This window comes from Xenopus laevis, chromosome 2L (assembly GCF_017654675.1).
Source record: "Xenopus laevis strain J_2021 chromosome 2L, Xenopus_laevis_v10.1, whole genome shotgun sequence".
Taxonomy (NCBI): domain Eukaryota; kingdom Metazoa; phylum Chordata; class Amphibia; order Anura; family Pipidae; genus Xenopus; species Xenopus laevis.
Window position 1 is genome coordinate 100,181,511 of NC_054373.1, and position 26,379 is coordinate 100,207,889.

The 26,379-nt window shown below is 37.2% G+C and overlaps 1 protein-coding gene across 1 annotated transcript in view; it reads left to right on the plus strand.

Annotated features, from left to right (window-relative positions):
* Positions 1-4,334: 4,334 nt before the first annotated feature.
* nxn.L (nucleoredoxin L homeolog) overlaps positions 4,335-26,379 on the plus strand; it is an 81,302-nt gene continuing 59,257 nt past the window's right edge. Inside the window, exon 1 of the mRNA XM_018246918.2 lies at positions 4,335-4,781. Coding sequence (XP_018102407.1) covers positions 4,485-4,781 — 297 coding nt within the window. The 5' untranslated portion in view covers positions 4,335-4,484. The remainder of the gene's footprint in view (positions 4,782-26,379) is intronic.

Consider the following 26,379-nt stretch of genomic DNA (forward strand, 5'->3'; position numbering starts at 1 on the left):
TTCGGGTGTTAGCCCCATACACTCCAAACTCACACAAACTGTTCCTCGCTAGCAGCGCTGGCCATTCAACGAAGGGGACGCTGATGTTAATATCAATCCGGCTTTATTGTTTCACACAGTGCAGAGTTATGTTCACAGTGGGTGCACTATATCAAAACCTACGCGTTTCGTGTCTACGTGATCGATACTTCCTCAGGGTTACAAGCTCCCTGACAGATATGAGAATAGCACTCATAATATTAAAAATACAAGTCACACTGCAACTCCTTCAGTTACATTAAGTAGCAAAAACTATAGCCTGTCTGAAAGCAGTTCCATCATGAAGTGCTGGCTCTTTCTAAAAGCACAGAATTAAGATGGCCATACACGGGTAGATTTAAGATGCTGATTTGGGGCTTATTCTGCAGCTTATTTGCCAGTGTGTGGGGCCCTCTAACAGGCCTCCCAGACTGATATCTGCCCAGAAACCATCCAGATATCGATCAGGCTGGTTTGATTTTCCTTTCTGAACAAGGACCACATTGGCTAGTTGATGCGGTCCGCATCCTGTTGGCTGGTATGCCCGACATTGCCAAACAAGTGGATCTTATCTGTATGGCCAGCTTTAGTCAAAATAACTTGAGATGGCTGAATACACATCAATATTACAACTAAAAAAAATATATACATGTTGGTATTTTTATATGGTAGAGTGAATTATTTTCAGTGTAAACAATGTAATTTAGAAATAAAAAATATACCATAAAAATCATGAAAGAATTCCTTTTAAATAAATGAATGAATTTCATGATAAGGTTCCAATAGTTAAAAATGAAATAAGGCTGACATCTTGTGGTTAAACACAGCCACTGCTTTCCAAAAAAAAACTGTTTGTTGTTGCTTTTGCATAGTCCGTAACAGGCTGTTAATCATTAAAATCAGTAAGCTGCTGTTGCATGATGGGTATAAGGAAGTAATACAAAATATGTTCCTTTCCATATTTTATAAGTGACCCTGTTGCAAATTCATGAAAACAATGCAGTATATTATAAAAATGAACACACTTGGGGGCTGCAACTCTAGTAAAGCAGCGGGTGGGGAGCTTGAGAAAGATAAGGTAGATTCCAGGGGATTCAGTTATTTTAAAGGAGAAGGTCCAATTGATGGGGAGGTATAAAATGTTATGGCACACACAAGGATTGTAATTACTTGCCTGATGCCCCGGCAACTGCACTGGTCCGGGGTACTTGCGATTGAGCAATTCTGTTCCTTCTTATTCGCTCTTCAAAATCCCATGGCTGATGCATGCACAGTAGAGCAAAAAAAATGACTTTTATGTTATTCTGCTTTTCACTTTACTGCGCAAGTGGGGCAAAGACAGAAACAGGAAGAAGTTTGCGCTCTCACATGTAACATGTCTGCTAACAGGAACACTGGCCCGGGGTATTAGGTAAGTGATTAAAGTCCTTGGGGTGCCCTAACATTTGCATCCCCCATTCAATGTACTTTTCTTAAATGTGGTTAGAGTAATCTGTCACCAGGACCTTGAATCCCAAACTGTGTATTGCTTGCTTGATGCCAGGGTTTAGCATGTGGCATTGCTGCAAGTGGACAGATTATTGGGAAACACTGGGGAAGACCCAGGTGTAACATTAGTACCAATGACGAAGTTAATAAAAGGGTGTGTGTAAACAGGGGTCCCCAACCCATTCTACCCGTGAGCCACATTCAAATGTAAAAAAAGTTGGAGAGCCACATAAGCATGTTCCTGGAGGTGCAAATATTGCCTGTGATTGGCTATTAGTAGCCCCTATGTGGAACTGCAGCCTACAGGAGGTTCTGTTTGGCAATACACTTGGTTTATGCAACTAAAACTTGCCTTCAAGCCAGGAATTAAAAAAATAAGCACCTGCTTTGAGGCCACTGGGACCAACATCCAATCCGTGCATAGCGACATTTTGTACGCAAGCTACTGTTTTTTTTTTTTTTACTTTTGTCTGGTTACTATGGTAAGTGGAACCCTAGCAACTAGATAGAAGTGAAAGATTAAAGGGGTATTAAACCTTGCTTCAATGTAATGCTCAAGCAGTTGTTGCTGGACTACAAATGCCAGAATAATATATCATAATATAAAGGTTGAACCATTCTGGGAGCTGTAGTCCAGCAACATCAGGGTTGTATTCTTAAAGCAATATTGCATAATAAAACTTTTTCCCAATTGTCCAGAGCCAGGGACTGCTTTAGAATGCAAAAAAATCCTCCAATGAGAATCCGAACTGATCTGTATCAATCTGGTTTCTTTGTTCCTGCAACTGGAGTTGGAAGCTTTAAGCACAGTTCCCCAGCACTGATCAAGTCTGTGTTTGATCCCCAGGTTTGATTCCAGTGTAATATAATTAAGAAAATAATTACATAATTATCTCTATATGTAAGATAACAGCAATATGCCTGACATGGTGCTGGGATTCAACATTATTTGTCAGTTCTTTTGCATTTGTAGTGAAGTGTTTGATCTGTAAAATTCTTAGTTTTTTGACAACTTCTATAGAAAACTAGGGGGTGCTGTGGGACAGCGTTACAGCTGGGTTTACATCCCTTTTAAACTACAGAGAGCAGCTGAACATAATCCTAGAATGGAGGCCAGTTGTAAATTGCCTTAGAATACCATTGTAAGCCATTGAAGATAAACTTGATTATTTCAGAAACGGTACAGAATTTTTAATGGATTGTAATTAAAAAGTTTCTTATTTCAGTATGCTGAAGCTAATATTAAATTTCCATTTTCATCTACATTAAAAGTTACCTATAGGTCATGTTGATGGTTTTTCTCTTATAGTTCTGCTTTTGTAAATAATTGTTACGTTAAGTTCTTAAAACTGACTGCTTTGCCAACCTGACTGTCCCTTCTTAGCTTGTCATTTAAAGTTTCTTATGCTAACTGACTACTGCTGCACAAATATGGCAGCCCCCTCATTGAGGAACAGGGTAGTAAGAAAGGTAATGTAAAAGCATCAGGCAAATACTTTTATGGCAACATTATAAATAACATTCAAAGACAATGTTATGAAAGATAATAAAAAAGGTTATTTTCTGATGTCAGTATCGCTTTAGGGTAAGGCCACATGAGGAGATTCGGGGAGATCACTGAGGCAACTTTGGGCGACTATTGAAAACGCATCGCCGCATGTGCATTAGCGCAGGCGACTTTGCATTGTAGCCTATGGGGAAAAACGCTGAGGCAGATCGGGGAGATAGTCCCGCAAAACACGAGGCGATTAGTCGCCAGGCGACAAAATCTCCCGAATCTCCTTGTGTGGACTAGCCCTTAAATCACGTGCAGTAGGGAAGATTTATTGCAGGCGACTTAATCTCCCTGTATGCCTCAACCCTTAAGGGGAAGTTCCCTTTAAAGGGGTTATTCACCTTTAAATTAATTTCTAGGGGTATATTTATTACGCTGTATAAACAGCAGCGGGATAATACAGTACACATTTCCAGGCTTCACAGTGTAAAAAACAGCATAACATTTTTTCATGTGTTTTTTCTTAGAGTGACTTCGGCCAGAAGCAATGTAAAATAACGGCAAATCTGGAGTTAAAATTACACACACCTTGATAAATTTCCTATTTATTTTACACAGTTTTTTCGGCAAATTTCATTTTACACAAAATAATAAATATGCCCCTTAGTATTTTAGATAATGGCTAATCAATTTTTCAATTGGTCTTCATATTGTCTTTTTTTTATAGTTTTTAAATTACTTGCCTTCGTTTGACTATTTCCACATTTCAAATGGGGGTCACTGGCCCCATATAAAAAAAACAAATGTTCTGTAAGGCTACAAATGTATCATTATATTATTTGCTTTTTATTACTGAACTTTCTATTCAGGCCTCATCCTTTTCATATTCCAGTCTTTTTTTCAATACAGAGCATGGTTGCTAAGGTAATTTGGACCCTACTAACCAGATTACTGAAATTGCAAACTGGAGAGCCTCTGAATAAAAAGCTAAATAAATAAAAGCTAAATAACTAAAAACACAAGTAATCAAAAATTAAAAACCAATTGCAAATGATCTCAGAATATCACTCTACATCATACTAAAAGTTAATTTAAAGGTGAACAGGGTCTATCACTGCCCTTACTATATACCCAGGAAAACAGTTGTTTTTAGTATTAAATGAACAATCATAGGACCAAAGTTGTTGCCAATGCGATGTGACACAGCTTATGTAGAACACAGCGACAGAAGTGGGATAGGCGATAATCAGGGGGCATGGCTATGCGCTGGCACCCAGGTGGCACTGTCGGCCAGAGAGTGTCGCTGGTCTCCACCCCCGTGTGTTTGTGCCCATGTGCAGCCGGCTCCCTGTCTCACAGCCAATAGGCTCAGTGCAGCTTTAGCAGCGCACGCGGATCATCTGCGCCCGGGCGCAGGGGAGCTCCTGTGTGTAAGGCCGATCCAGCAGCGCACAGAAGAGCGTTGGGGGCCAGGCCGAGCAGCATGTCGGGCCCCGGGCTGCTTGTGGAGCTGCTGGGAGAGAAGCTGGTGAATTCGGAACGGGAGGAAGTGGATGTGCAGGCTCTGGGCTCCAGGGTGTCTTTGATCGGACTGCTGTTCGGCTGCGGGATGAGCGCCCCTTGCCTGCAACTGCTCCCTGGCCTGAACGACTTCTACTGCAAGACTCGGGACCGCCTGGAGATCGTCTTCGTCTCCTCCGACCCCGACCAAAAGAAATGGCAGCTCTTTGTCAAGGACATGCCTTGGCTGGCACTGCCCTACCAGGAGAAGCACAGAAAGGTGAGAAGGGCAGGGGCGGGCGGAGGAGCTTTAATGTGACCCTGACAGTGCCTGGCTGCAACATGCTTTATCCATTGGCTTCACTTTGAGCACTTAACTAAAACAATACACTGCCTGTACATGCCTTTGATTTCTCAGGTGTTGAACTACACATTCCAGCATCCTATTAGTTGTAGTTCAGCAAAAGACTGGGGGGGGGGGCTACGGGGATTGATGGGTGCAGTATGCCCATTTGCCTTACATCTGTCAGGCACTGTGTTTTTGGTACAGTTGACAATGGCTCCAAAAATAACAGATTTAATATAGCTGCCCACATTTCTGAACTGTCTGGAGTGGACAAATTTTGCTTCTATGTACCTATGCACTGATGTCCTAAACCTGCCTAAGAAAAACTGCAATGTATAATGCTCCACGAACAGGCTGCTATGTCTATTCTGGACTAAATGCTATTTTTTTGGAATTCAAGTCTGTTGTATATTTGTTAAGAATTTCTCATAATATATCCTGAGAAAGCTGTAAGCTTGGTTATGCTCATGGTTGCTATTGCATATGCTCTGCTGCCACAGCATAATTGCTTTGTGCAGGTGTTGAACCAAAGCCTTCTACTTCCTTTGTACCACACAACCTGTTTCTGGCAATTTTCCACATTTTTGGCAATACCGAGCTGCCTGCTTATAAAGCGTTGGAATGTTTCCATTAAAACTGACTGAAAGTGAAATGGTGGTCATAATCAAAAGCCAGTTACATCAAAATAGTTAAGTGTTAGCAAAAATCCTCTGGTGGTAAACTTTTTGACAGATGGATATCGTAATAATCTCCCTTATTTTACTTTAAACAAATTATGTATCCTACTACTAATTTAGCACATATACTGCTTTCACAAATATATAAAACTGAGCAGGAAAATGGGACAAAAATGCCAATTTTCCTATTTTTTTCCTAAATCAGTGCTTTAATTTAGTTCTCCTTTGTCAATCAATATTTGTACAAGCATAATCTAGGAGCTAAATGCTAAAAATGCCATTCATGTGTGGTTGTCATATTTCAAGGCCCTTCTGGATTGCAGTTTGACAAGCCCATCCTCGTATAGTTCCCCAAAGTACATTTTTGTGAGGCAGATTCTTAAATATCACGTGTTTCCTAAGTTTCTGTTAGATCTGTCAGATAGCTTTGCAGCCTGAATAACAATTTCAATAAAAAGCAGCATTTTCTGCTCCTCTCTGCACTGCTGGTTTTGAAACAATGGTCTTGAAACAATGTAAATACTGTAATATATGTTGGAAAGGTGCATAGAATGCAGCATGTAAGTCAGCAGGGAAAGGGTTGACTTCTACAGTTTATGCTCAGTTGTAGGAGGGAACTTCACTGTATTGGAAGGTATTATGGTGATCCATGTTTTGGGGCTTGGCCCATAAATTAAGAATTTGGAGTCTAATAGGACTGACATGATAGCGTTAGTAACATTGAATGAATCTGTGTGATAAAGCAGTATATTCTCTGAGATGTCCCCACAGTAACACATTGATGCTGCCAAACTGATTTATCGTGTTGTTTAAAATATTTTAAATAATTGTGCAGATTTAGAGTCATATTAACCATATTATTATCACCAAGAAAACACACTGTCTTTGAAAATAATAGTATTTGAATAAGCAGCTTGTCCTTTCCTGTTGACATCAAGCAGCTGTGTACTGTCCACATGAGGTTTTTTTAAGTAAGGATCATCTTGATAAGTAACAGACTGGGGGTTTGTTGGCTTTTGGAATCAGTGCATGGGAGATAACCTCAAGGTGAGAAATTCTTCATATTCCTGTGGAATATCATGTAAGAGACATCAAACTCACTAGGAAAATGAAGCTGACCACTTGAGAACTGAACATCAGCCTTGCTTAGGAATTCCTATAAAGGGGGTTGAGTGCTTTACAAAGAACAATTGATTCAGTATGAGATATGGAGATACAGTGGAAAAGATGTGGGACTGGTTACCACAAAACAAATTACCTTTGTTTACATTCAGGAGGCCAACTAGACAGGGTAGAAATTCCAAATCTATGACAGATGATTTGAAGTCAGATTTCAGAGCAAAAATCCAGTACAATAAGTAAAACAAAAACGTGGGTTCATTTTCATTCATGTAGTTGATGAATTGATGAATTTGAATGGCTATAAGAATATTATGACTACTGTAACTGTAGCTAGCAATACCAGGGAATGTTGCGAAATACATTTTACTATAATGTAGACCAGCTCTGTTTAACAGCAGGCCTGCGGGCCAGATGTGGTCATAAAAGGCATTTTTATGGTCCTTTGTATGTCTTTTAGTCACATTTGTGTGGCATCATTATTTTCAAAGGAAAGAGAAGCCTCCTTGGATATGTTTAGTTATTCTGTTATTGGGTTCTGTGTTCTGGAGGTCTCTGTTGCTTGCATTGTGTCTTGTCAGTGATTGGGAAAGGTCGGGAAACTTGCCATAAAGTACATTGTAAAAGGCTCTGTTTGACACTCACAAAGTGACATGGAAGCATAGTGATAGAAGGAAACCTATGCACAAGGGCTTTTGAACAGAGACACCACCTGGCTAGGGAACCCTTGAGCTAGCTCACCCTACAGTAATGCTTCATTGCTTGTAACCAGGCAACCAGGCTGACTGACTGAGCATGATTGAATAAAAGATATGCAACACATTTAGAATAATAGCTGCATATTCCCTTTTAGGAAAATAGGATTTTCTGGCTTTAACTAACCTTTAAGGAAAAATAATGCACCGGTTAATTTAGTTGCATTAATTTTGTCAAGGAGAACTGTAGTGCTAAAACTGTATGACTTTCACATTTACAAGTGGTTGCATTATGGTGTTCCATATTTCGTAGTACAGGTAAGGGACCTTTTATCTAGAATGCTTCTGTAATTTAAATCTGCGTATCTTAAGTCTACAAGAAAATCATGTAATAAGGATTAATTATATATTATTTTGGATCGAGTACAAGGTATGGTTTTATTATTACAGAGAAAAAGGAAATCATATTTGGATAAAATAGAGCCAATGGGAGATGGCCATTCTGTAATTCGGAGCTTTCTGGACAATGGGTTTCCAGATAACGTATCCCATACCTGTATTCCACATTTAATGAATGCAAAGTGGTTGCCAGTTGGGAAGGCTGTTTTCCTCACTGTGGTCCCCCCCTTGGACCTAAAGCTTTAGGTGCCCTGACCTGTGGACCTATCACTAAGTGTTTCCCCCGCTGCTTGTATTGGAAACGGCAACAAATAAATTAATGAAACCAAGTTATTTCATACATAACCTGTTGTGCATCTGACTCAGAAAGCCTGTAAGTATACAAAGTAAACATCACATTTCATTATTGTATTAATATCAGTTAGGGTCTTAAATACAAAAACATCTAAAGTGAAGCAGGTTTTTGTTAGTGTAATTATTTTTCTCTTTCTGGCATCACACTGAAGAGGGGAATTGCATCTCACACTTTAAAAGGACAGATATTGCTACTATAAATAATATGTTCCGTTAAACCTCAAGTGGTTTGCTTTTTCTCTCTGGTATAAGACGAAGACTAAATGGTTGCAATTTGTACTTGCGGTAGAAAATTGCCCATAAATATATTTGCCTTGCAGATTCCTTGGGATAAGAGCACCAGTGTCTTGTTTTATTCCACAGAGTATAAACCCATAGATTCTAATACTGGTTACAATGGAATGCAAGGCAGAACAATAGCAGGAATGTGTATCAGGAGACAGAAACGCATTGCTTGCTAGATTATACCCACAATCCATTTTTAATTGGAATGCTGAGAGATCAGGGCATGGGGAGCTGTTATTAAAACAGGATCTGTCTCCAACTAAACTGATACATACATTGTAGCAAAATGTATTAGAACACTGCATCGTTACTATAGCTGCAGTCAAAGGTGAGAAACAGATTTTTCACAATGAGAATATGGTTTTATTGTGCATTTCCAAATAGAATTCAGGGATTCCAAATTTCTGATTCTCCAGTGGGTGCAACAATAAGTCTGAATAGCGTCAGCCATTTAGATACAGAAGTTGCTGACCAGCCTCTAAATCAAAATCTGTTTAACAGCCTCACATAGCATGGAGAGCCCTAATACCCATTTCCATAGCAACTGGTGGAATAAATACATGTTAAGACACAAAACACTTTTCTTTTTGCATGATGTCAGCAGCTGAGGAGGGGCTAATAACCTTGATTACTTTGATGTTTATATTACCAAAAAAAAATATATACAGACACTGTATAGCCTACAATGCATTGCAAAGGCACCAATACTCTTATCCTGAAACTGTCATGCTCCCTCAGCTAATGCAGTCTCACGGGTTTAAATTATGGAGTATTTTCAATATGTAAAACGTTTCTTATACTGTATGGCAAACTACACTGAATGGCATAGTTTGTAATGGAACTTGTTTTGTTGCAATTGTTTAACTGTTCATACCTGATTTCTTGTTGCCATTTTTGTCTGTGGAAAAGTGCTCTAGGACAGGGGCCGAGGTGGTCCCAGAAGTGCATGGTTAAGAACATTCCATGAAGCCTGACAGGGATTTTACATAACTGTAGTCTCCCTTTTAATGATTGCAGGGAGTTTGCTATTGCACGGTATTTGTTTCAACATGTTTTATGCAGCATTCTATTAACATTCTTTCAGACGTTCGTTGCCTTCAGAAAAAAATTGCTAATGTGTTACTGAACATACATACTTAATAGGTAACATTAAAGTTTCATTTCTGCATAATTTGCAATTGTGGTGTTTGCAAAGGATTCAACGGAAAGACATTAGTAGTTGATGACTTTTCAAGGAACTTGCCGTTTGGATTCTGCAGTAAGGGAGCTATAAACTCTGCAGCTTTCATGATGGAACATCCATTTATTCAGTTGACTTGAGATTGACCTGTTCTATTCGTGAACACTGTGTGGTTTGTCCTACAAGCAGCTGTCTGCTTTGGACTTTGTAGTGCAGCCATTTGGCTTCTTTTTGTGTTTGGTAAAGACCACAACAGATGGCTAGCTAGCGGCACTTTAAAGTGGCCCAGAGAGAAAGACTGACATAGTTAAAAAAATGAAATAATTAAAAAATTTAAGTAAAATGTATAATAGTCTAGTTGTACTGTCCAGTTGTTCTGACTCCAGGGCTTGTTTCAGAAGGTAACGACCCTGTTATTATGAACTACAAGCCAAGTATCCTCATTTCATAATGGTGTGTCTTTAAAATAGCTTAGAGCTGAAACCCCATCTTACAGGTGTAATAACACTGCTATGCACTCCATAACAAAAATCACTATGTATTATAATTTTGCATGGTCTAATTTGAGTATTTACCACTTTCTACCCTGCAAGAGCAAATAACCACTGCAAACTTGATATCCCCTGAACCTGCAATAAAATGACATTTATTTCAGATTTTAATGATGGGTCTGCTTTTTTCTTACCTTTTGAAGCTTAAAACACATTAAAGTGTGAGCACATAGCAACTCTAGACTTTCCTTATGCTTGTTTATGTAGAAGCATGGCTGCTGAAGCATGTGAACTGATGGCCTTAGGGTGGACTGGAGCAAATCCATGTATATGTTTGTATGCTTCCCTTTATTGTATAAGGATAATAACATTAGGCTGATGGGTTTTAGCTGGCTGAAAAACTGCCCCACCTTGCCTTTTGTGTCCTCCACTTGACTTGAACTGGAAACTGAAATCGCCATTTTTGAAAAGTGTCCTGTTAGTCTTAGTCTTGATTTTGCCCAGTGATGTTTTTTCCGCTAAAGTGAATAATTAACTTGTTGGATAGTCTCGTCTAATGGATTAGCTACTGTTTTAACACTGATGAGCTGAAGGTTAGTTAAACAGAGCAGATGGTTTTACCATCATTACCAGACAGACTGGGGATTCCTTAGTATATGGGGCTTTAGAAGGCTCAGCTGTAACAAATTGTCATTTTATGACCATGTGTTTTTTATGGGAATATACGTTGTTTCATTTATTTCTTCGCTTTTCCTGTTTTCTTTTTGCAATTTCTTAAAGGGATTTATCATCAGCATTACTGCTGTAATAATAATAAAACATATCGGTGACCTAAAGGCTTTTTGTTTGCAGCCTCGGAAAGTCCCAAATAGCCATCCGAAAGGTCAGAAAGTGCCACAGCATGTGGTTGCATAATTCTCCTTTGGAGAATTTCTATAGGTATCGCATAAGGTCTGTTGTAAAGTCATCCATGCCTTGCTAAACCTAGTCAGATAGGTTGATGTTTGATGTTTGGATGACTTACTGGGGCTGTATGATACTTCATGACACTCAGGCTAAATAGAGGAAATTATGCTTTTCTCAAATTTAATTTAAAATCTTTAGGAATCAGGAACACATGAAACTTAATATTTTAGGTGAAATATATCTGTAGCATTCAGTAGTCAGGAAGTCACGCTCACAGGGCTCAGTAAGATAGAAGATATGGGTCTTTGAAGTTTGAACAGGTGGGTCTTTGGAGAGTGTTTCTAGATACTGTATATTGAATTACATATTTAAGGGAAAACCTTCAGTTATAGCTGAGGAGTCAGATAGATTGTTACATTTTAGCATACTGTCCACAATGACTATATAGGTACAGATTGCCAACAGCATTAATGCTAATATACACATGTGCTTTGATCCGTCTTTGCTTACTTGCAGTTACGACATAAAGGTATTGCACTGTAGAATACACCAGAATTTCAGCTGGGTTCACATACAGTATTTATAGCAAATACTGCATAGCAGGGAAGTGTTTTAAAAACAGTTGTTATTTGTATAATCATATTAAGATAACAGGCATTATATTAGATAAATTAATCCATAGCATGTCATTATTACAGTTACAACATACACCTGTGTCATAGTTCTGCTGTATGAACTTGTAGTTACAAATTTCTAACAGCAGAAATGATGAGACAATCCTCCTTTCTTAAGGATCCCAATGTTCCCATAGGCTTACTATACTGTATAGCACACATTTTTTAAACGTTAGACTTTAATTGCTCTTTAAAGTGTCAGTATTCCCCCTTGTTAAATACAATTTCAAAAATAGGGCTTGTGCTAAACATACATTTTGTTGCTATTGGTTCATAGGTCATGTTAGATTACTAGTGCACAAATAATGCCCCTGTATAAAGGACTCATTTTTTTCTATAAGGTAAAACACGACAAAAGACTGAAGGAAGGGGATTGTTTTCTGGTAATCTAAATATTTACCAAGCAAAGTTATTCCCTTGGCCTTCCATATATATTAATATAGGCAAGAACATATTGTTTTAACTCTGAAAGAGAAAGATTATTTTTATTCTGAAATATCTAAAATATATGGAGGAAAATGCCTTTAAAACGAGTGGTAAAGCTACACAAGTTGGTCTAGTCGACTATTAATTTCAATGGCAACTGTTTTTTTCTGTTTGTAAAATCAGCCTAGGAAAGCTGGCTTTTGTTAAAAAAAGCATTGTTTGTTAATAAACCACACAGTGTGTTGATATTTCTTACTGAATAGTTGCCAAAGCAGCAACAAATGTGTCTTCAGCGTTCAATGGGGAGTTTTAACCCACTCCAGCAAGAGTAAGTTTGGGGACTGAATTGGGGGGGCACAATGCACTTTTATGTATGCAACCAATACCTGCAATCAACATTTGGATGCGCCTGTGTGAGTACAGGCCCCCTAGAAAGAATAGGCTGCGTTTCGTCCTACTTTCCCCTACGGTTGGTTTTTCTGCGTTCCACACAGGTAAAACGCTCGTCAGTAGGAACTCTTAAGGTGGCCATACATTATAAGATCTGCTCGATTGTCAAGGTCGACAAACGAGCGGATCTTGACCCTATATGCCCACTAAATGCTGGGCAATATCGGATGAATCCGAACGATTGGATTATGATACTACGAATGGGCTCCAACAGGTTGCAGGACCACATCAACTAGCCGATGCGGTCCTGTATCTGGACCTGTCGGGAGCCCCCTCACATGGGCAGATAAGCCGCCGAATCGGTCTAAAGGACGGATATCGGCAGCTTTAATATGCCCGTGTATGGCTACCTTTACTCTATGGGGTCTATTTATCATGCTGTGAGAGTAAAACATTACCAGTGATATTGCTTAGAACAACCAATCAGATCTTTGCTTTTGTTTTTTCACTGTTGAAATCGAATTGCTGATTGTTTGCTCTGGGCAACATCACCAGTAATGCTTTACTCCACCTTTTACAAAGAATGCTAAATAGGCCCCTAATAATGACAGTATACGATTTCTCACTAAACTGCACGTTAAGCTTCCTAAGAAGGGGCTTCTTCACTAGCATTTTGTAAGATGTGGAGACTATTCAAATTTTGAAGAACATAATTTCTGCTGTACGAAAGATACAGCCTGCGTTTTTTAGTTTGAACATAGGTTTGTAGCCCAGTCTCTGGCAGCAGAGCAGTTAAGCCACAGGAAATCTTTTCTGCTCTATATTTTATTTTTTTAAATGAAATATCTTGTACTGACATGTAAGGCAACATTATGGTTTTAATTAGTGTGCCACAGCTGTTTGCTTTTAGGCTTTGAGAAGGCAAAGTAAGAAATTGGAGATTTTGCGTGTTCTGCATACACCGATACATATAACAGTGCATAATAACGAGAGATTTAGGGTGAATTCAATTTGTGGAAGACCCCAGGGATAATATTGCAGGCTTATCTAAGTGATAAACTGCCAAAATGATACTACATACAAAGCATTTTATTTATTTTTAATTAAATTTGAATTCCTGATGTAACTGGTAAAAGGGATGGTAGAAAATGCATGGAATCTATGATCTAACATCCTGTTATACTTAATGCTCTATAACCAGCTTTGTCATTCCACCCTTTCTAATGAAAAAAAAGTATGCCTGATTTGTTACTCTTCTCTAATAATACAAACTATATATAAAACTAGCTTACTGCATTTTACCTATTTTAAACAATGACATAAATAGGACTGGAGGAGCCTGCAGTAAAGTCTTTAGGTCTAGTCCCCATGATGGTTTAGATTATTTTAAAATTTCTATTAAGCCAGGATCCCAACTATGCCCCCATTATTAGGCCCCTTGGTAATGATTGTCATGTTACCTCTGCAATTTTAATAATTAGAAATAAATATATAATACATTTTTAATAACCACATCTTCTCCTGTATTTTTAAATAATGTGCTGTGTAAAGGACACATGCCACCAGGTAACATACAGTTTGGTGCAAAATAATAGTAGTAGCGTTTTGAAAAAATAGTATGACTATATATATTATTATAGGTAACTTTTATTAATATAATATTTTTTTATAAATGTACATTTTTAGTGTCAGTATCACTTTAAGTCACACTTTAGAATAGTATTAAAACTGAAATTGAAATAATTTAATGCTGGCAAGAACTTTGGTCCTGAGCTTCTATCATATTTTGGGCCAGATTCAATTCAGTGAGAAAATAGTTTATCACGTTAAAACTCACGGACAAGATTCAATTTGAGATGCAATTCGCTTCAGAAAAACTTATCTCAGTGTTTATCATGTGAAGTCTATGGGAAACTAGAAGTAAATTAGGAGAAGTTTTTTCTCCTCGAATTAAATCATGTCCATGACTATCCAGGTGATAAACAGTGAGATAACATTTTCTCACTGAATTGAATCTGGCCCTTTATGTTAATTTTCAAGTCCTGTCCTCTGGTTTTAATAAGATAAATGACTGTAGATTTTTTTTTCTATTGATTCTGTTTTTTTTTCTGCCAGTGCACTTTTACTGGTCACACATGGAGTAATCATTTTCCAGTTTAACAAATTAACCAGTACCAGCTTCGCTGATAAGTACTAACCCAACGAATTGTTGTGTAATAGTGCATATTTTGGAAGACCAAGGTGAATCAGTGATTCCATTGACTGTGGCACTTTGTGTGGTAATGTATCCAAAACTCATTTGCAATGAATGCATTCAGTGAATAGAGCACAGTGTCAAAAACACAATCCATGATGGTCAATACTGCAGCAATGAACGTATCTGCTTGAGACTGAGATTTATTAATATGTATGTATGTGAGTTTCATGGAGATACATGTGTTTTTACTGCATTCACACTACATCCACCATTATAAAGAGGTATTTAATTGTATAACAGAATGAACCACAGTAAAGATAGATAAAATAGGGTCTATATCTTATATACAGTAAATCCCCCATTTTACGCTTTTCAGGGGACCAGAAAAAAATTATGTAAAATCCAGGAAAATATAAAATCAGGGAAATGTATTATGCAAAATATATAGGTGGGACCACAAAACAACAATGTAAAATGAGGGAAAACTCAGGAAAAATCAGAGGATGTAAAATGGGGGTTCTACTGTATAAAGAGAAAAGTTTGGCTGTGCGTAGGTTAGTTTGTTTGGATATGGGTCTGCCTACTTGTTTGCCATGCAGAATGCTTTCTTTTTAAAAATTATTTTATCGCTGTTAACTCAGTATTCATTAAAACAAATGTGTCTTCATTTGAACCTGCCCCCATCTCATTTTTTAAATGATCATATCGTTTTCAGTGTATATATATTTTATCAAATTTTCCCCTTATAATGTGCCTCACAGCCTAGTGTGATGTGAGGCCCCACTGGAAAGGCAAGTTTAGTGGGAACATAAAGCAAAGTGACAGTGCCTTGAGATGTATTACATGGCTGGCATCCTTCACTTTCCCTAGAGATGAATTTTACAATCAGTAAAATTAGTCGATGTCAGCTTCCTGATTCAGAATCCCTCTGGATCCCCATGAATATGAAAACAGAAGCCTGTGCTCAAAGGATGGGCTTGCCTTTCTGAAACCCCTCAGCTAAAAACTTCAAGTCAGGAATGCATTACACACTTTGTTTTTACTTTGTAACTTGGGCTTCTAAAATTCCCAGTCTTGTTCATTGCTCATTTTTGAATATATAAACTTCCTCACTGTTCTGGGGTATATAAAAGAATCTTTTGTCATAAAAAAAAACATTAGGCAGAGCGTTTTGATTTCTTGTATTGGTAGAAATGCTAAATGCTATGCTATTTGGAAAAATAGGTAACAAATACCATACAGTGATACAGCAGCCCTTTTTATACATTATTAGGTTGACAAAGTCTAAATATGGGCGCAAAATAATTTGTCAGAATTTCTAAACCCCTGAAAGCAAAACTCAGACACTTTCGCTAGTGCCTCTATAAATCATAAGCAACACTTAAATGGGTGGTTCACCTTTCAGTATGTTATAAAATGGCTGTTTCTAAGCAACTTTTCAATTGGTCTTCATTATTTATTTATTTTTTATCTTTTTTTAATTATTTGCCTTCACTGACCCCACTTAAAAACAAAGGCTCTGTAAAGCTACAAATGTATTGTTAGTGATACTTTTTATTGCTCATCTTTCTATTTAGGCCATCTCCTCTTCATATTCCTATCTCTTATTGAAATCAGTGCATGGTTGCTAGGTTAATTTTGACCCTAGCAACTAGACTGACGAAATTTCAAGCTGGAAAGCTGCTGAATAAAAAGCTAAACAATTCAAAAACCAAAAATAATAGAAAATTAAAACGAATTGCTAATTGACTCAGAATATAACCCTTTGCATCATACTAAAAGTTAACTTTAATCAGTAGGTGGAGGCTCCTTGAGACAGTCTTGGGTCCCACCAGAAACTTTTCTCTACAATTAAGCATTACTTTGGATTTTATAAGACCTGTTAGTTGTCTTTATCTGTGTTGCCACTAAAAGTGCATGTGCCATATATGTTGCTGATATTATCGATATTTAGATTTATGCTTCATTTGAATTAATGTGAGACATTTTTTAATATCATGTTTACAACAGGGTTAAAAATCCTTACTAGTTGTTAGAAACAAATTTGTTACTTGAAGTATTTGCCACATATAGATGTTTTGCATTCACTGATGGTTTTAGCATGTGGCATGTAAGTGGATGGCACCTATTTTGTAAGGACGTACATATGAGTACAATGCCATTATGTTGTGCATACTTTTGACAAAACACAGGAGGAAAAAGTAATCTGAAGAGTAAAATTCCTGGCTTGTTCTTTGTACAGTACATTGATCAAACTCGTGTTTTTTTTCTACAGACTGGTACCCTTCAGTTTTCCAGAACTGTTTATATCTGCTTTAGAATCCTTGAATAACTTTCTCCAAATAAGGGCTTTGCATAATCTGTGGAGTTTCTGGCGACAGAATTTCTTGGGCAAATAATTATAGAAACAAGGCCATTTGGGATTTTGTATAGCAGCAAGTTGTGTGGCTTTCCAGGATTTTATCACCTCTTCTCTGTGGGTTAGTGCAAATTCCTTGCTGTGTTTATTCACTGCTTTATTTTTGGCATATGTTTTGCTCAGCACCCAGAATCCCAGTTTTCAGACAGTAAACATATTTAAATGATTTCATTTAAATAAAAAATGAAGAAAGCATGTGAAATGTGAGCTAAAAATAACTTCTATTCACATGCTGCAAGTAATAGTCACACAATGCAGGATTTAAAATGAATGAGAGAGAGGGTTCTCTTCATTTAGCTGAGCAAAAGTAACATTTGCAGAAGGAGAACAGTTAATCTTTGCTGGGTCCTCTGTGGAAATTAAACTGGCCATAGATGTGCAGATTTTAGTTTTTTTGTACGACGAAAGATTGTTCATTTCAATGTAATGATCTACAACTAATCATTCATATTAAATAAAGTAGAAAAAATGAATCAGACAATGTTCTGGTCATTAATTGACAGCAATCATACAAAAATTCTGTCTGACAAATAGTAGTGATAGTCACCCATTGATATCGTCAGATAAGCAGTACATGAAGAGATTTTATCGTTAGCCGACAGAAATCTTCTAACCTGTCTAATCAAATAAAAGACCAATAGCCATTGTACAAAATTTGTCTGAACGATTATTCAGACTTCACACGGAGTGTGTATGACTATGTCTTTGCATCTATGGCCAGCTTTAGGTAGGAGCAACTTAATATTTGAATTTAAATGCTTATCTATTTGAAAATATAGTGTTTTCTATTTATGACAACATATTATATATACACGATTAACAAATTATTTAACAGCATATTTTGCCAGGTACAAATCCTATACACAGCATTTTTTCCAATTTCACAATTTTCCAATTTTAGGGGGCGAAGTGGCGTAATGGAATATATATATATATATATATATATATATATATATATATATATATATATATATATATTCCATTACGCCACTTCGCCCCCTAAAGTAAATCTGCCCCGTTGTATCTAATTGTTGAATGATGCAGAATACTTGGGGGCACATTTACTCAGCTCGAGTGAAGGATTAGAATTAAAAAAAAGTTAGAATTTTTAATGATTTTTTTTGGCTACTTCGACCATCGAATTGGCTACTTCGACCTTCGACTACAACTTCGACTTCGAATCGAACGATTCAAACTAAAAATCGTTCGACTATTCGACCATTCACCCATTCGGTAGCCGAAGTACTGTCTCTTTAAAAAAAACTTCACCCCCTACTTCGCCGTCTAAAACCTACCGAACCTCAATGTTAGCCTATGGGGAAGGTCCCTATAGGCTTTGTAAGCTTCTTGTGGTCGAAGAAAAATCGTTCGATCGATGGATTAAAATCCTTCGAATCGAACAACTCGAAGGATTTAATTATTCGATCAAACGAATTGCGGTAAATCCTTCGACTTCGATATTCGAAGTCGAAGGATTTAACTTCGGCAGTCGAATATCGAGGTTTAATTAACCCTCGATATTCGACCCTGTGTAAATCTCGATATTCGACCCTATGTAAATCTGCCCCGTGGTGTGTATAAAAAAATATTAAAATAATTTTAAGTTATTGCCCTGTACAATGATATGAAGTGGCCTAATAGGCAGGTATTTGATATTAGAACTTTTTTCTTTGTCACTTCTTGGCTACCGAGAGACACTTTAAAAACTTTTAATAGTAATATATCCGTTGCATGGTAGTGTTTTTGTTTTTTTTAGAGCTTGGAAGCCATAAGGAATGAAGTGGGCGAGTATTTGTGACAGGATCTGAAGAAGAGCTGTCATATGTTTGTACAAAGCTATAATTCCAAGCACCAGGATGGCCAGTTCTGTCTGACTCCAGCACAGTATGAGCTGTCCTGTGAAACTCCAAGGAGGAGATTGATGTAGCTCTTTGTAGGAGTTGTGTAAAGAAGTGGAGGGTAGTGTGTGTGGTGGCAATAAATGCTGGCTTTTAAGAACATTAAATATACCTCTTTGCATTTGGAAAAACAAAACCTTTAACCAAAGCAGTGGGCCTATAATGTTGTACTAAGTAGAAGACACTGAATATCGCACACAAGCACAGGGAAACCGTGAATTATTTAATTTTAGCAGAATGTGCTCATTGTTTTCACACCAGTGTTTATTTTTTAAATATTAATTTACAATTTTAACAGTAAGGGGCAGATTTATCAAAGGTCGAGGTGAATTTTTGAATGAAAAAAATTTGAATTTCGAGCTATTTTATGTGTACTTCGTCTAGAATAGTCCAAATTTGATTTGAAAAAAATTTGAAAATTCGAATATCGAAATTTATCATGTACTGTCTCTTTAAAAATTCGACTTAGACCATTCGCCATCTAAAACCTACCGAATTGCTATTTTAGCCTATAGGGGACCTCCTAGAACCTATTTGGAGTCAATTGGTGGACTTTGAAAAAGTTTTTTTGGGAAAAACTTTGAGTCGAATTCGATTGAATGCGCTATTACTTTGATTTGAACGATTCGAATTCGACCGAATACAGACCTATTTGTTTAAAAACTGACCTATTCGACCAAAAAAAACTTAATTTCGGTTGGTCTTTTTTAATTCAAATTTCTAAGTTTTTTCAATTCTAAATTCGACCCTTGATAAATATGCCCCAAAAAGTATGTTTCATCTGTATCAATTAAGTTAAATAGTTTGCAATAAATTAATAATAATTGTCAGTGTATTATGTAGCAGGTACAGAAAATAGTGTCTGCCAATACCTATTGCGGTGAATGGAAGAGAAGGCCCTGCTCATTCAATCTTACAGTTGTCAAACATTGGATTGTGGTATTAATTATTAAAAGATGATAGGAAATGGCCCAGGTATGTTGTATATTATATTCTAGACTTTAAAGCCTCATCAATTAAATTGAAAGGAGGAATACAAAGGATTGTCTAATGGACAAATGCTGTGTGCACAAGCAGTGCTCTATAAATAAAAATATACATACAGGTATAGGACCTTTTATCCAGAATGCTCGGGACCTGGGGTTTTCCGGTTAACGGATCTTTCCGTAATTTGGGTCTTCATGCCATAAGTCTACTAGAAATTCATATAAACATTAAATAAACCCAAGAGGCTGGTTTTGCTTGCAATAAGGATTTAATTATATCTTAGTTGGGATCAAGTACAAGGTACTGTTTTATTATTACAGAGAAAAAGGAAATCATTTTTAAAAATTTGGATTATTTGGATAAAATGGAGTCTATCCATTCCGTAATTCGGAGCTTTCTGGATATCGGGTTTCCGGATAAGGGATCCTATACCTGTACTGTATATTATGGATGATAATGTAGAACAATTGTTAGCACTACAAAAACATATAACAAATGCATAATATACACAATTTGCCAGAAAACAAACCTCTTGCTATTATTACTCTGTGACCAACAATAAAAGATGAAAAGGCAGGCATTTAATTTTGGGCATGAAATGCTCCTTCTCACTTTAGGGCTTGTTCACAGCAGGAAGTTTAAACTCTGGTCAGGGCTACATGAGTGATTAACCCCCTGAAGCAGATAAGCAGATGCAAAGCATGCCTGAATTGGTTTTTTCCTGCATAGCTAAATAATTTATATTAAAAAAAATATTTGTACAATCCTATCACTGAAACACAGGTAACACATTCTAGTGTTTATGTGGCCTTTATGCAGTATGTGTTCCTTATCTTCAGCAACCTTTTATTTAATCTGGCCCATCCTTTTAGGAGGAATCATTGGAAATTCTTGAATTTTTGGCTGGCTAATCGAGTACTTTATGGGGATGCTGGGTAATGGCCTTAATATTTACTGTTAGAAGTTCTACCTTTCAGTTCTAAGTGGTTTGCCCAATATAACGTTTTCCACAGGGATAGTTAACTATTTAAACTGCAAATAAGGAATCACAAGAATAATAGGCTTTGATGGGTATGTGAGCCATACTAATGTACACAATTCTTATATGAGGGAGGGCTGTAAAACTTGAGGCCTACTCAATAGCTCTCCAAGGGATTTTTATGGTCCCAGCCTGCCTGAGGGTTTCACAGATTTCTTTGTATGAAATCAGCATTTCTCTCTTGTCCAGCCCATGGACATGTAGTCTATTATATAATAAGGACACTCCACTGAATCACTTTGACAGCCCTGATATAAGGAACCTCATATGGGAAACAAATGGTGGTTCATGGAATTCTAGCAAAACAGCACAGTTTGTTTTAAGAATTGACCATGGTTATCCATCTTGTCACCTTCTATGTTTGACTTCTGTAAACGGTTGGGGGTAGGGCAAAAAAATATAATGTTTGTTTTCTGCAATAGTTAAATAAGGGTAAATCCCCACAATATTCAGGTTTTTTTTAAAGCTTTAAAACTTGATTGATTGTATGTGTGTAAAATAAAAGCTCTGTACCTGGATAGACTTGAAGCTTCATAGTTTCTTTTCAGTGTCTGTGGGAAATATTTGTGTCTTTAAATGATGTCCCATGGTCATTGCCTGATTCAGGAAAGGATAAAGAAATGTCTTATCGCTGCTTTACACAAGACCATTTTTTAGTTTTGTAAAGAAGAATGCAAAGCTGAATTCTGCACATTGTTTTAAGAGATAAAATCAGCAGTGCAAAAAAGGAACAGAATATTGATTTCAATTGTAATTACAAATAAAACAATCGGTTTTCTTTTTAAATAAATATACATTGACTTGCTTAATTGCTTAGAATTACATTTCATTAGGTAAATATTTTGTTTTTATTTATATCCACTTAAAAAGGAGCAGTGTTAGACTCAACAGTGCAAAACTGGACAGACTTTTATACAAACTAAGAAAGTTCACCTAGTACAATTAAGCTCCCTGCGTGGTATTCCAGTTAAAGAGGTCTACTGTGTCATTTCTACATGCTGTTAGATATTCCATTCTTCTGATGAAGTGGTCTCTCTAGGAAATCCATTTCTGATGTGGGGGGCGGTGGTGAAAACTTTTCCACTGGGCCGTAATGCACACTTGCTGCAGTAAGGAGAGCATTTGCTAATTTTCCAGTTGGATTTTTAAGCTTGAGTATTTTCTTTCCCAGTATAAATGTCAAGGGGTCTGGTTGGAGTTCAAACAATAAGGCTTTATGAAACCAACCTCTCTGCACAAGTCCGGAATATGTGTAATAATTTTCTTTCATTACCACAACCCCTCTAGAAATTTCAAGAGGTTGTGGAAAACACTTATGTTAAAGGGATGGTCGTGATTCCATCCTTTCAGTATCTTATAAATATTCTATTTTAAAGGGGTGATTCACCTTTAGATTAACTTTTAGTATGTTATAGAATGGCCAATTCCAAGCAACTTTTCAATTGGTTTTCATTATTATTTTTTTTTATATATTTTTATAGTTATTTGCCTTTTTGTCTTCTGACTCTTTGCAGATTTCAAATAGGCGCCGCTGAACACTTCTAAAAAGCAAATGCTCTGTAAGGTTACAAATTGCTACTTGGTATTCTTCATCTTTCTATTCAGTCCCTCTCCTATTCATATTCCAGTCTCTTATTTAAATCAGTGCGTGGTTGCTAGGGGAATTTGCACCCCAGCAACCAGATTTGCTTAAAATGCAAATTGAAGAGTTGCTGAATTAAAAGCTAAATAACTTAAAAACCTTAAAATAAAAAATGAAAGCCAATTGCAAATTGTCTGAGAATATCACTCTCTACATCATAATAAGTTATCTCAAAGGTGAACAACCCCTTTAAGGTCACACAGATAAGCGTCTCGTGGCATTTGCCTATTGTTTAAAACACAGAGACATTTGCCCTTTTTAGGGGCTCTGTTTAGCTCAAGAAATAACAAAAACATAGATTTTTTTTCATGATGGTACAAGCCCTATTCCCCTATTCATTGACTTCATGTATAGACAAGGGACTATACAGCCCCTTTAATTTACGTGGTCTCTTACCGTTTGCAAACATATTGTGTAGGGGGTTTAGATATAGAAGCTGTTAACCCAGTTGTAAATTTTCTAATTGAACCTTATTTCCAGGGATGGTCAAATTTTTGGCTCTTTATTTGTCCCTAAAGCTGTGCAGTTCTTAATTATGATCAGCTGTACAGCAGCTTTTGAATAATCATATGATCAATTATTAAGGGGCACAGCCATGTAAGACTCTTGCATTTTGGCATGTTTGGAAGCTATGGCATAATATAATATCCTTTTAGAACTGTTGCCATATGAAACATCCAACAAGACTTATGTGTTCCTTGAAATAATATAATATATATCAAAAACTTGAGCCAGCAGAACTATTTATTTATCCAAGCATTGCCTTGCTTATTACTGTCATTGGGAACCTGTCATTCAGGTCTGTTCTTATTTTGGGAATGTTCAGTGCATTATGTGGCCTTTACCTACGTTCAGCATTTGGTTTCAAGCAGTATTAGATCCTGAGTGCTGACAGTGTCAAAGTGCCTGGAAACCAAGAGATCAAAACAAACACTGTCATGGCAGAGAGCAAAAAGTGTGATCATGTTAGGGTGGTTTTTCAAAGCAAGGGTGATCCACTGCCAAATCCCCTTTTAAAGCTTGGCTAAAATAGAAACTTGAGAAAGTAAAAGGCCTCATAATCTTATGGTACAGGTGGGAAATTGGTTAGTAACGCAATACTGTGTGTTTATGACGATGGACTTCTCATGTAACATGTAATCAATCATAGGAGATTTAGTTAAAATTGATACATTCACAGTTGAGTACTGCAGTTTTGTCCACAAGCATTGTATATCTCTTGCTGTTACAGTTAAAATATCATACAGACTGGTACTTTATAAAGTCTAGCAAACGAAAAATTGACTAAGGCAAAAAACTCCACAATAGATGTGTTCTTCTCATACTCTTCTTGGATTCTCTTATATCCGTAATAAAAACACTCCAGGGTACCATGACAATTTTATTGTTCTTGTAATTTTTCCCAGAAGCGTTCAATAGTATCCCCCCTGCAATACCTTCCTCGCTTATTTAACTCAAAGTTAACTATTTTCCAGTATACAATTTTCTTTATTTTTGGATACTTCAGACTACTGCTTATTACTCGCAGCCCTTAGATTTCCGAAATCGCTCAAACTTCGGGCGATTTCGTAAATCGAAGTTCCGCAAGTGCATTGTGCCGGCGTTTTTCTCATTCAAGCAGGCGGAAGGCAAGAAGAAGGCAGTTCGGGGAGATTGTCGCCATGCAGAAGAGGCGATTAGTCGCCAGGCGACTAAATCTCCCTGAATCTGCCCGTCTGCCCCTACCCTTAAGGAGTGTTTGAAAGTTTGGAAAGAAGGAGAAAGTCTGACAGCTGGAGTTCCAGAGAAAAGCAGAAGCCCGAGAGAAGTCTTATAGTCGAGAATGGGCACAAGGGATGAGAGGAGAAGCGAGCGAAGGTCAGAAGCAGAGTGAAGGTTTAGTGTATTTGGAGATCAGAGATGAAATATAGGGAGGCACTTCATTGTTAAGGGCCTTCAATGTAAATTTTACTAATTTGAATTTGATTCTAGAGGAGATTGGGACATGCATATGGGAGCAGCTAATGTTGAACGGTGAGATAGATGAATGAGTCTAGCAGCAGCATTTAGAAAAGATTGGAGTTGTGAAAGGTGACTTGTTGGAATACCTGTGAGGAGTAGGTTGCAGTAATCAAGGCGGGAGATGATAAGAGACTGAATTAGTGTTTTGGAATTCAAGATGAGATTAATAACTCTGCTTTTGAATTTGGACAGGGCCCTCTCTACATATTGTATAGTTTATTGGTTGTTTTTCGTATGTTTAGTGTGTATATTTTTTGTATACCACTGCAGAATATGTTTGCACTTTATAAATATGTGATGATAACAATAATGTAATAATAATAATAAAACAACAGCATTTGGATTTGTATCCAGTACTAGAATAATGCTATTCCTTCAAGCTCAACTCATATGCTGTAAATGATTTGTATTTTATGATTCAGGGCCTGTCCTAAAAGGAAACATAACCTATATATTTATGTGACTGCTTTCCTTCTTAAACCAGATAACTCCTGGGGGAAATTGGGGACTCCTAATTTCTGTGACAATATAGCATTCAGCTTCCTTCTCATATCTCTCTCTCTCTCTCTCTCTCTCTCTCTCTCTCTCTCTCTCTCTCTCTCTCTCTCTCTCTCTCTCTCTCTCTCTCCCCCTCCCTCCCTCTCTCTCTCTCTCTCCCTCCCTCCCTCTCTCTCTCTCTCCTGTTTTTTCTAACGGTGCCACAAATAACAACTACATGTGACTAATCCACCTAATTTGCTGTTTCTGTTTCTAATGTTGCTGGGCTTAATCTCCTATATTATTTACTTTATTGCTCTAAATTCATCTCAATTTCAAACATGTTTAATTGCCTGTAATTAAAAAGCTCAGCTTGTAAACTGGGCATTGTATTGCAAGTTATCAGTTCATAATGTGAGCTAGGCAGGTCTGTTGAGCTGATGTGGTTCTCACCCCATTCTAGATGGGTTTTCTAAACTGCCCAATAGGTGTCTGGCTAATTTTATAATGGGCTAATGCAGAGGTGTCCTAACCAATCCTGTATAGAAGTGGATAGGCCTACCATACATTAAAATCAAGGTGAAAGAATGTTTGCTTTTCTGGATATATAGGACTCAATACTAATAATATAAGGGGTCAGTTACAACCGTTTTTCTTCATATCTGTAACACTGATATGAGCAAAGTGGAATGCTTCCTCAATTGTTGGGATGCAAAGGGATTGGGACCCAAATAAACAATAACTCTGCATTAATGCCAAACAACAACACAGACACATTCAGTATTCTCTATAAGGCATGCAATCATGCTCACATATTTTGACGTTAGCCACCTCTCTGTGTGCACACAGTTTCTTCAAAATCTGCAAAAAAGATAATTTTTGCTTGCTAAAGATATTTTGTATTCACACACCTAAAGGGACAAAGCAGAAATGTACAATTGAAGAGAAACACAGAAGGGGTAAAGCTGACCATGTGTAAGTTCCTCAGTGGCATATTTAGAATATGCAGAGCACTGATAGTAAACTGAATATGTCACAGTTCTTGCTTTATGGGATAACATGGCTTGCCAGAAACCTTTTCTTTGGCTCTACATGAATTAAAGCTAGTGCAGCAACTTGCAACAATTTTAAAAGCATACAGATTTGTAGGTTTGATGAAATTAATTTAACTGTGTGCTTTGGCTCTGACTTACCATAGTTTAACTAGACCTCTGAGAGCCTTTTTAAATGAGTTATTTGACCTAGTCAGTTGTTAGAAGTACAGTGTTGCATTACT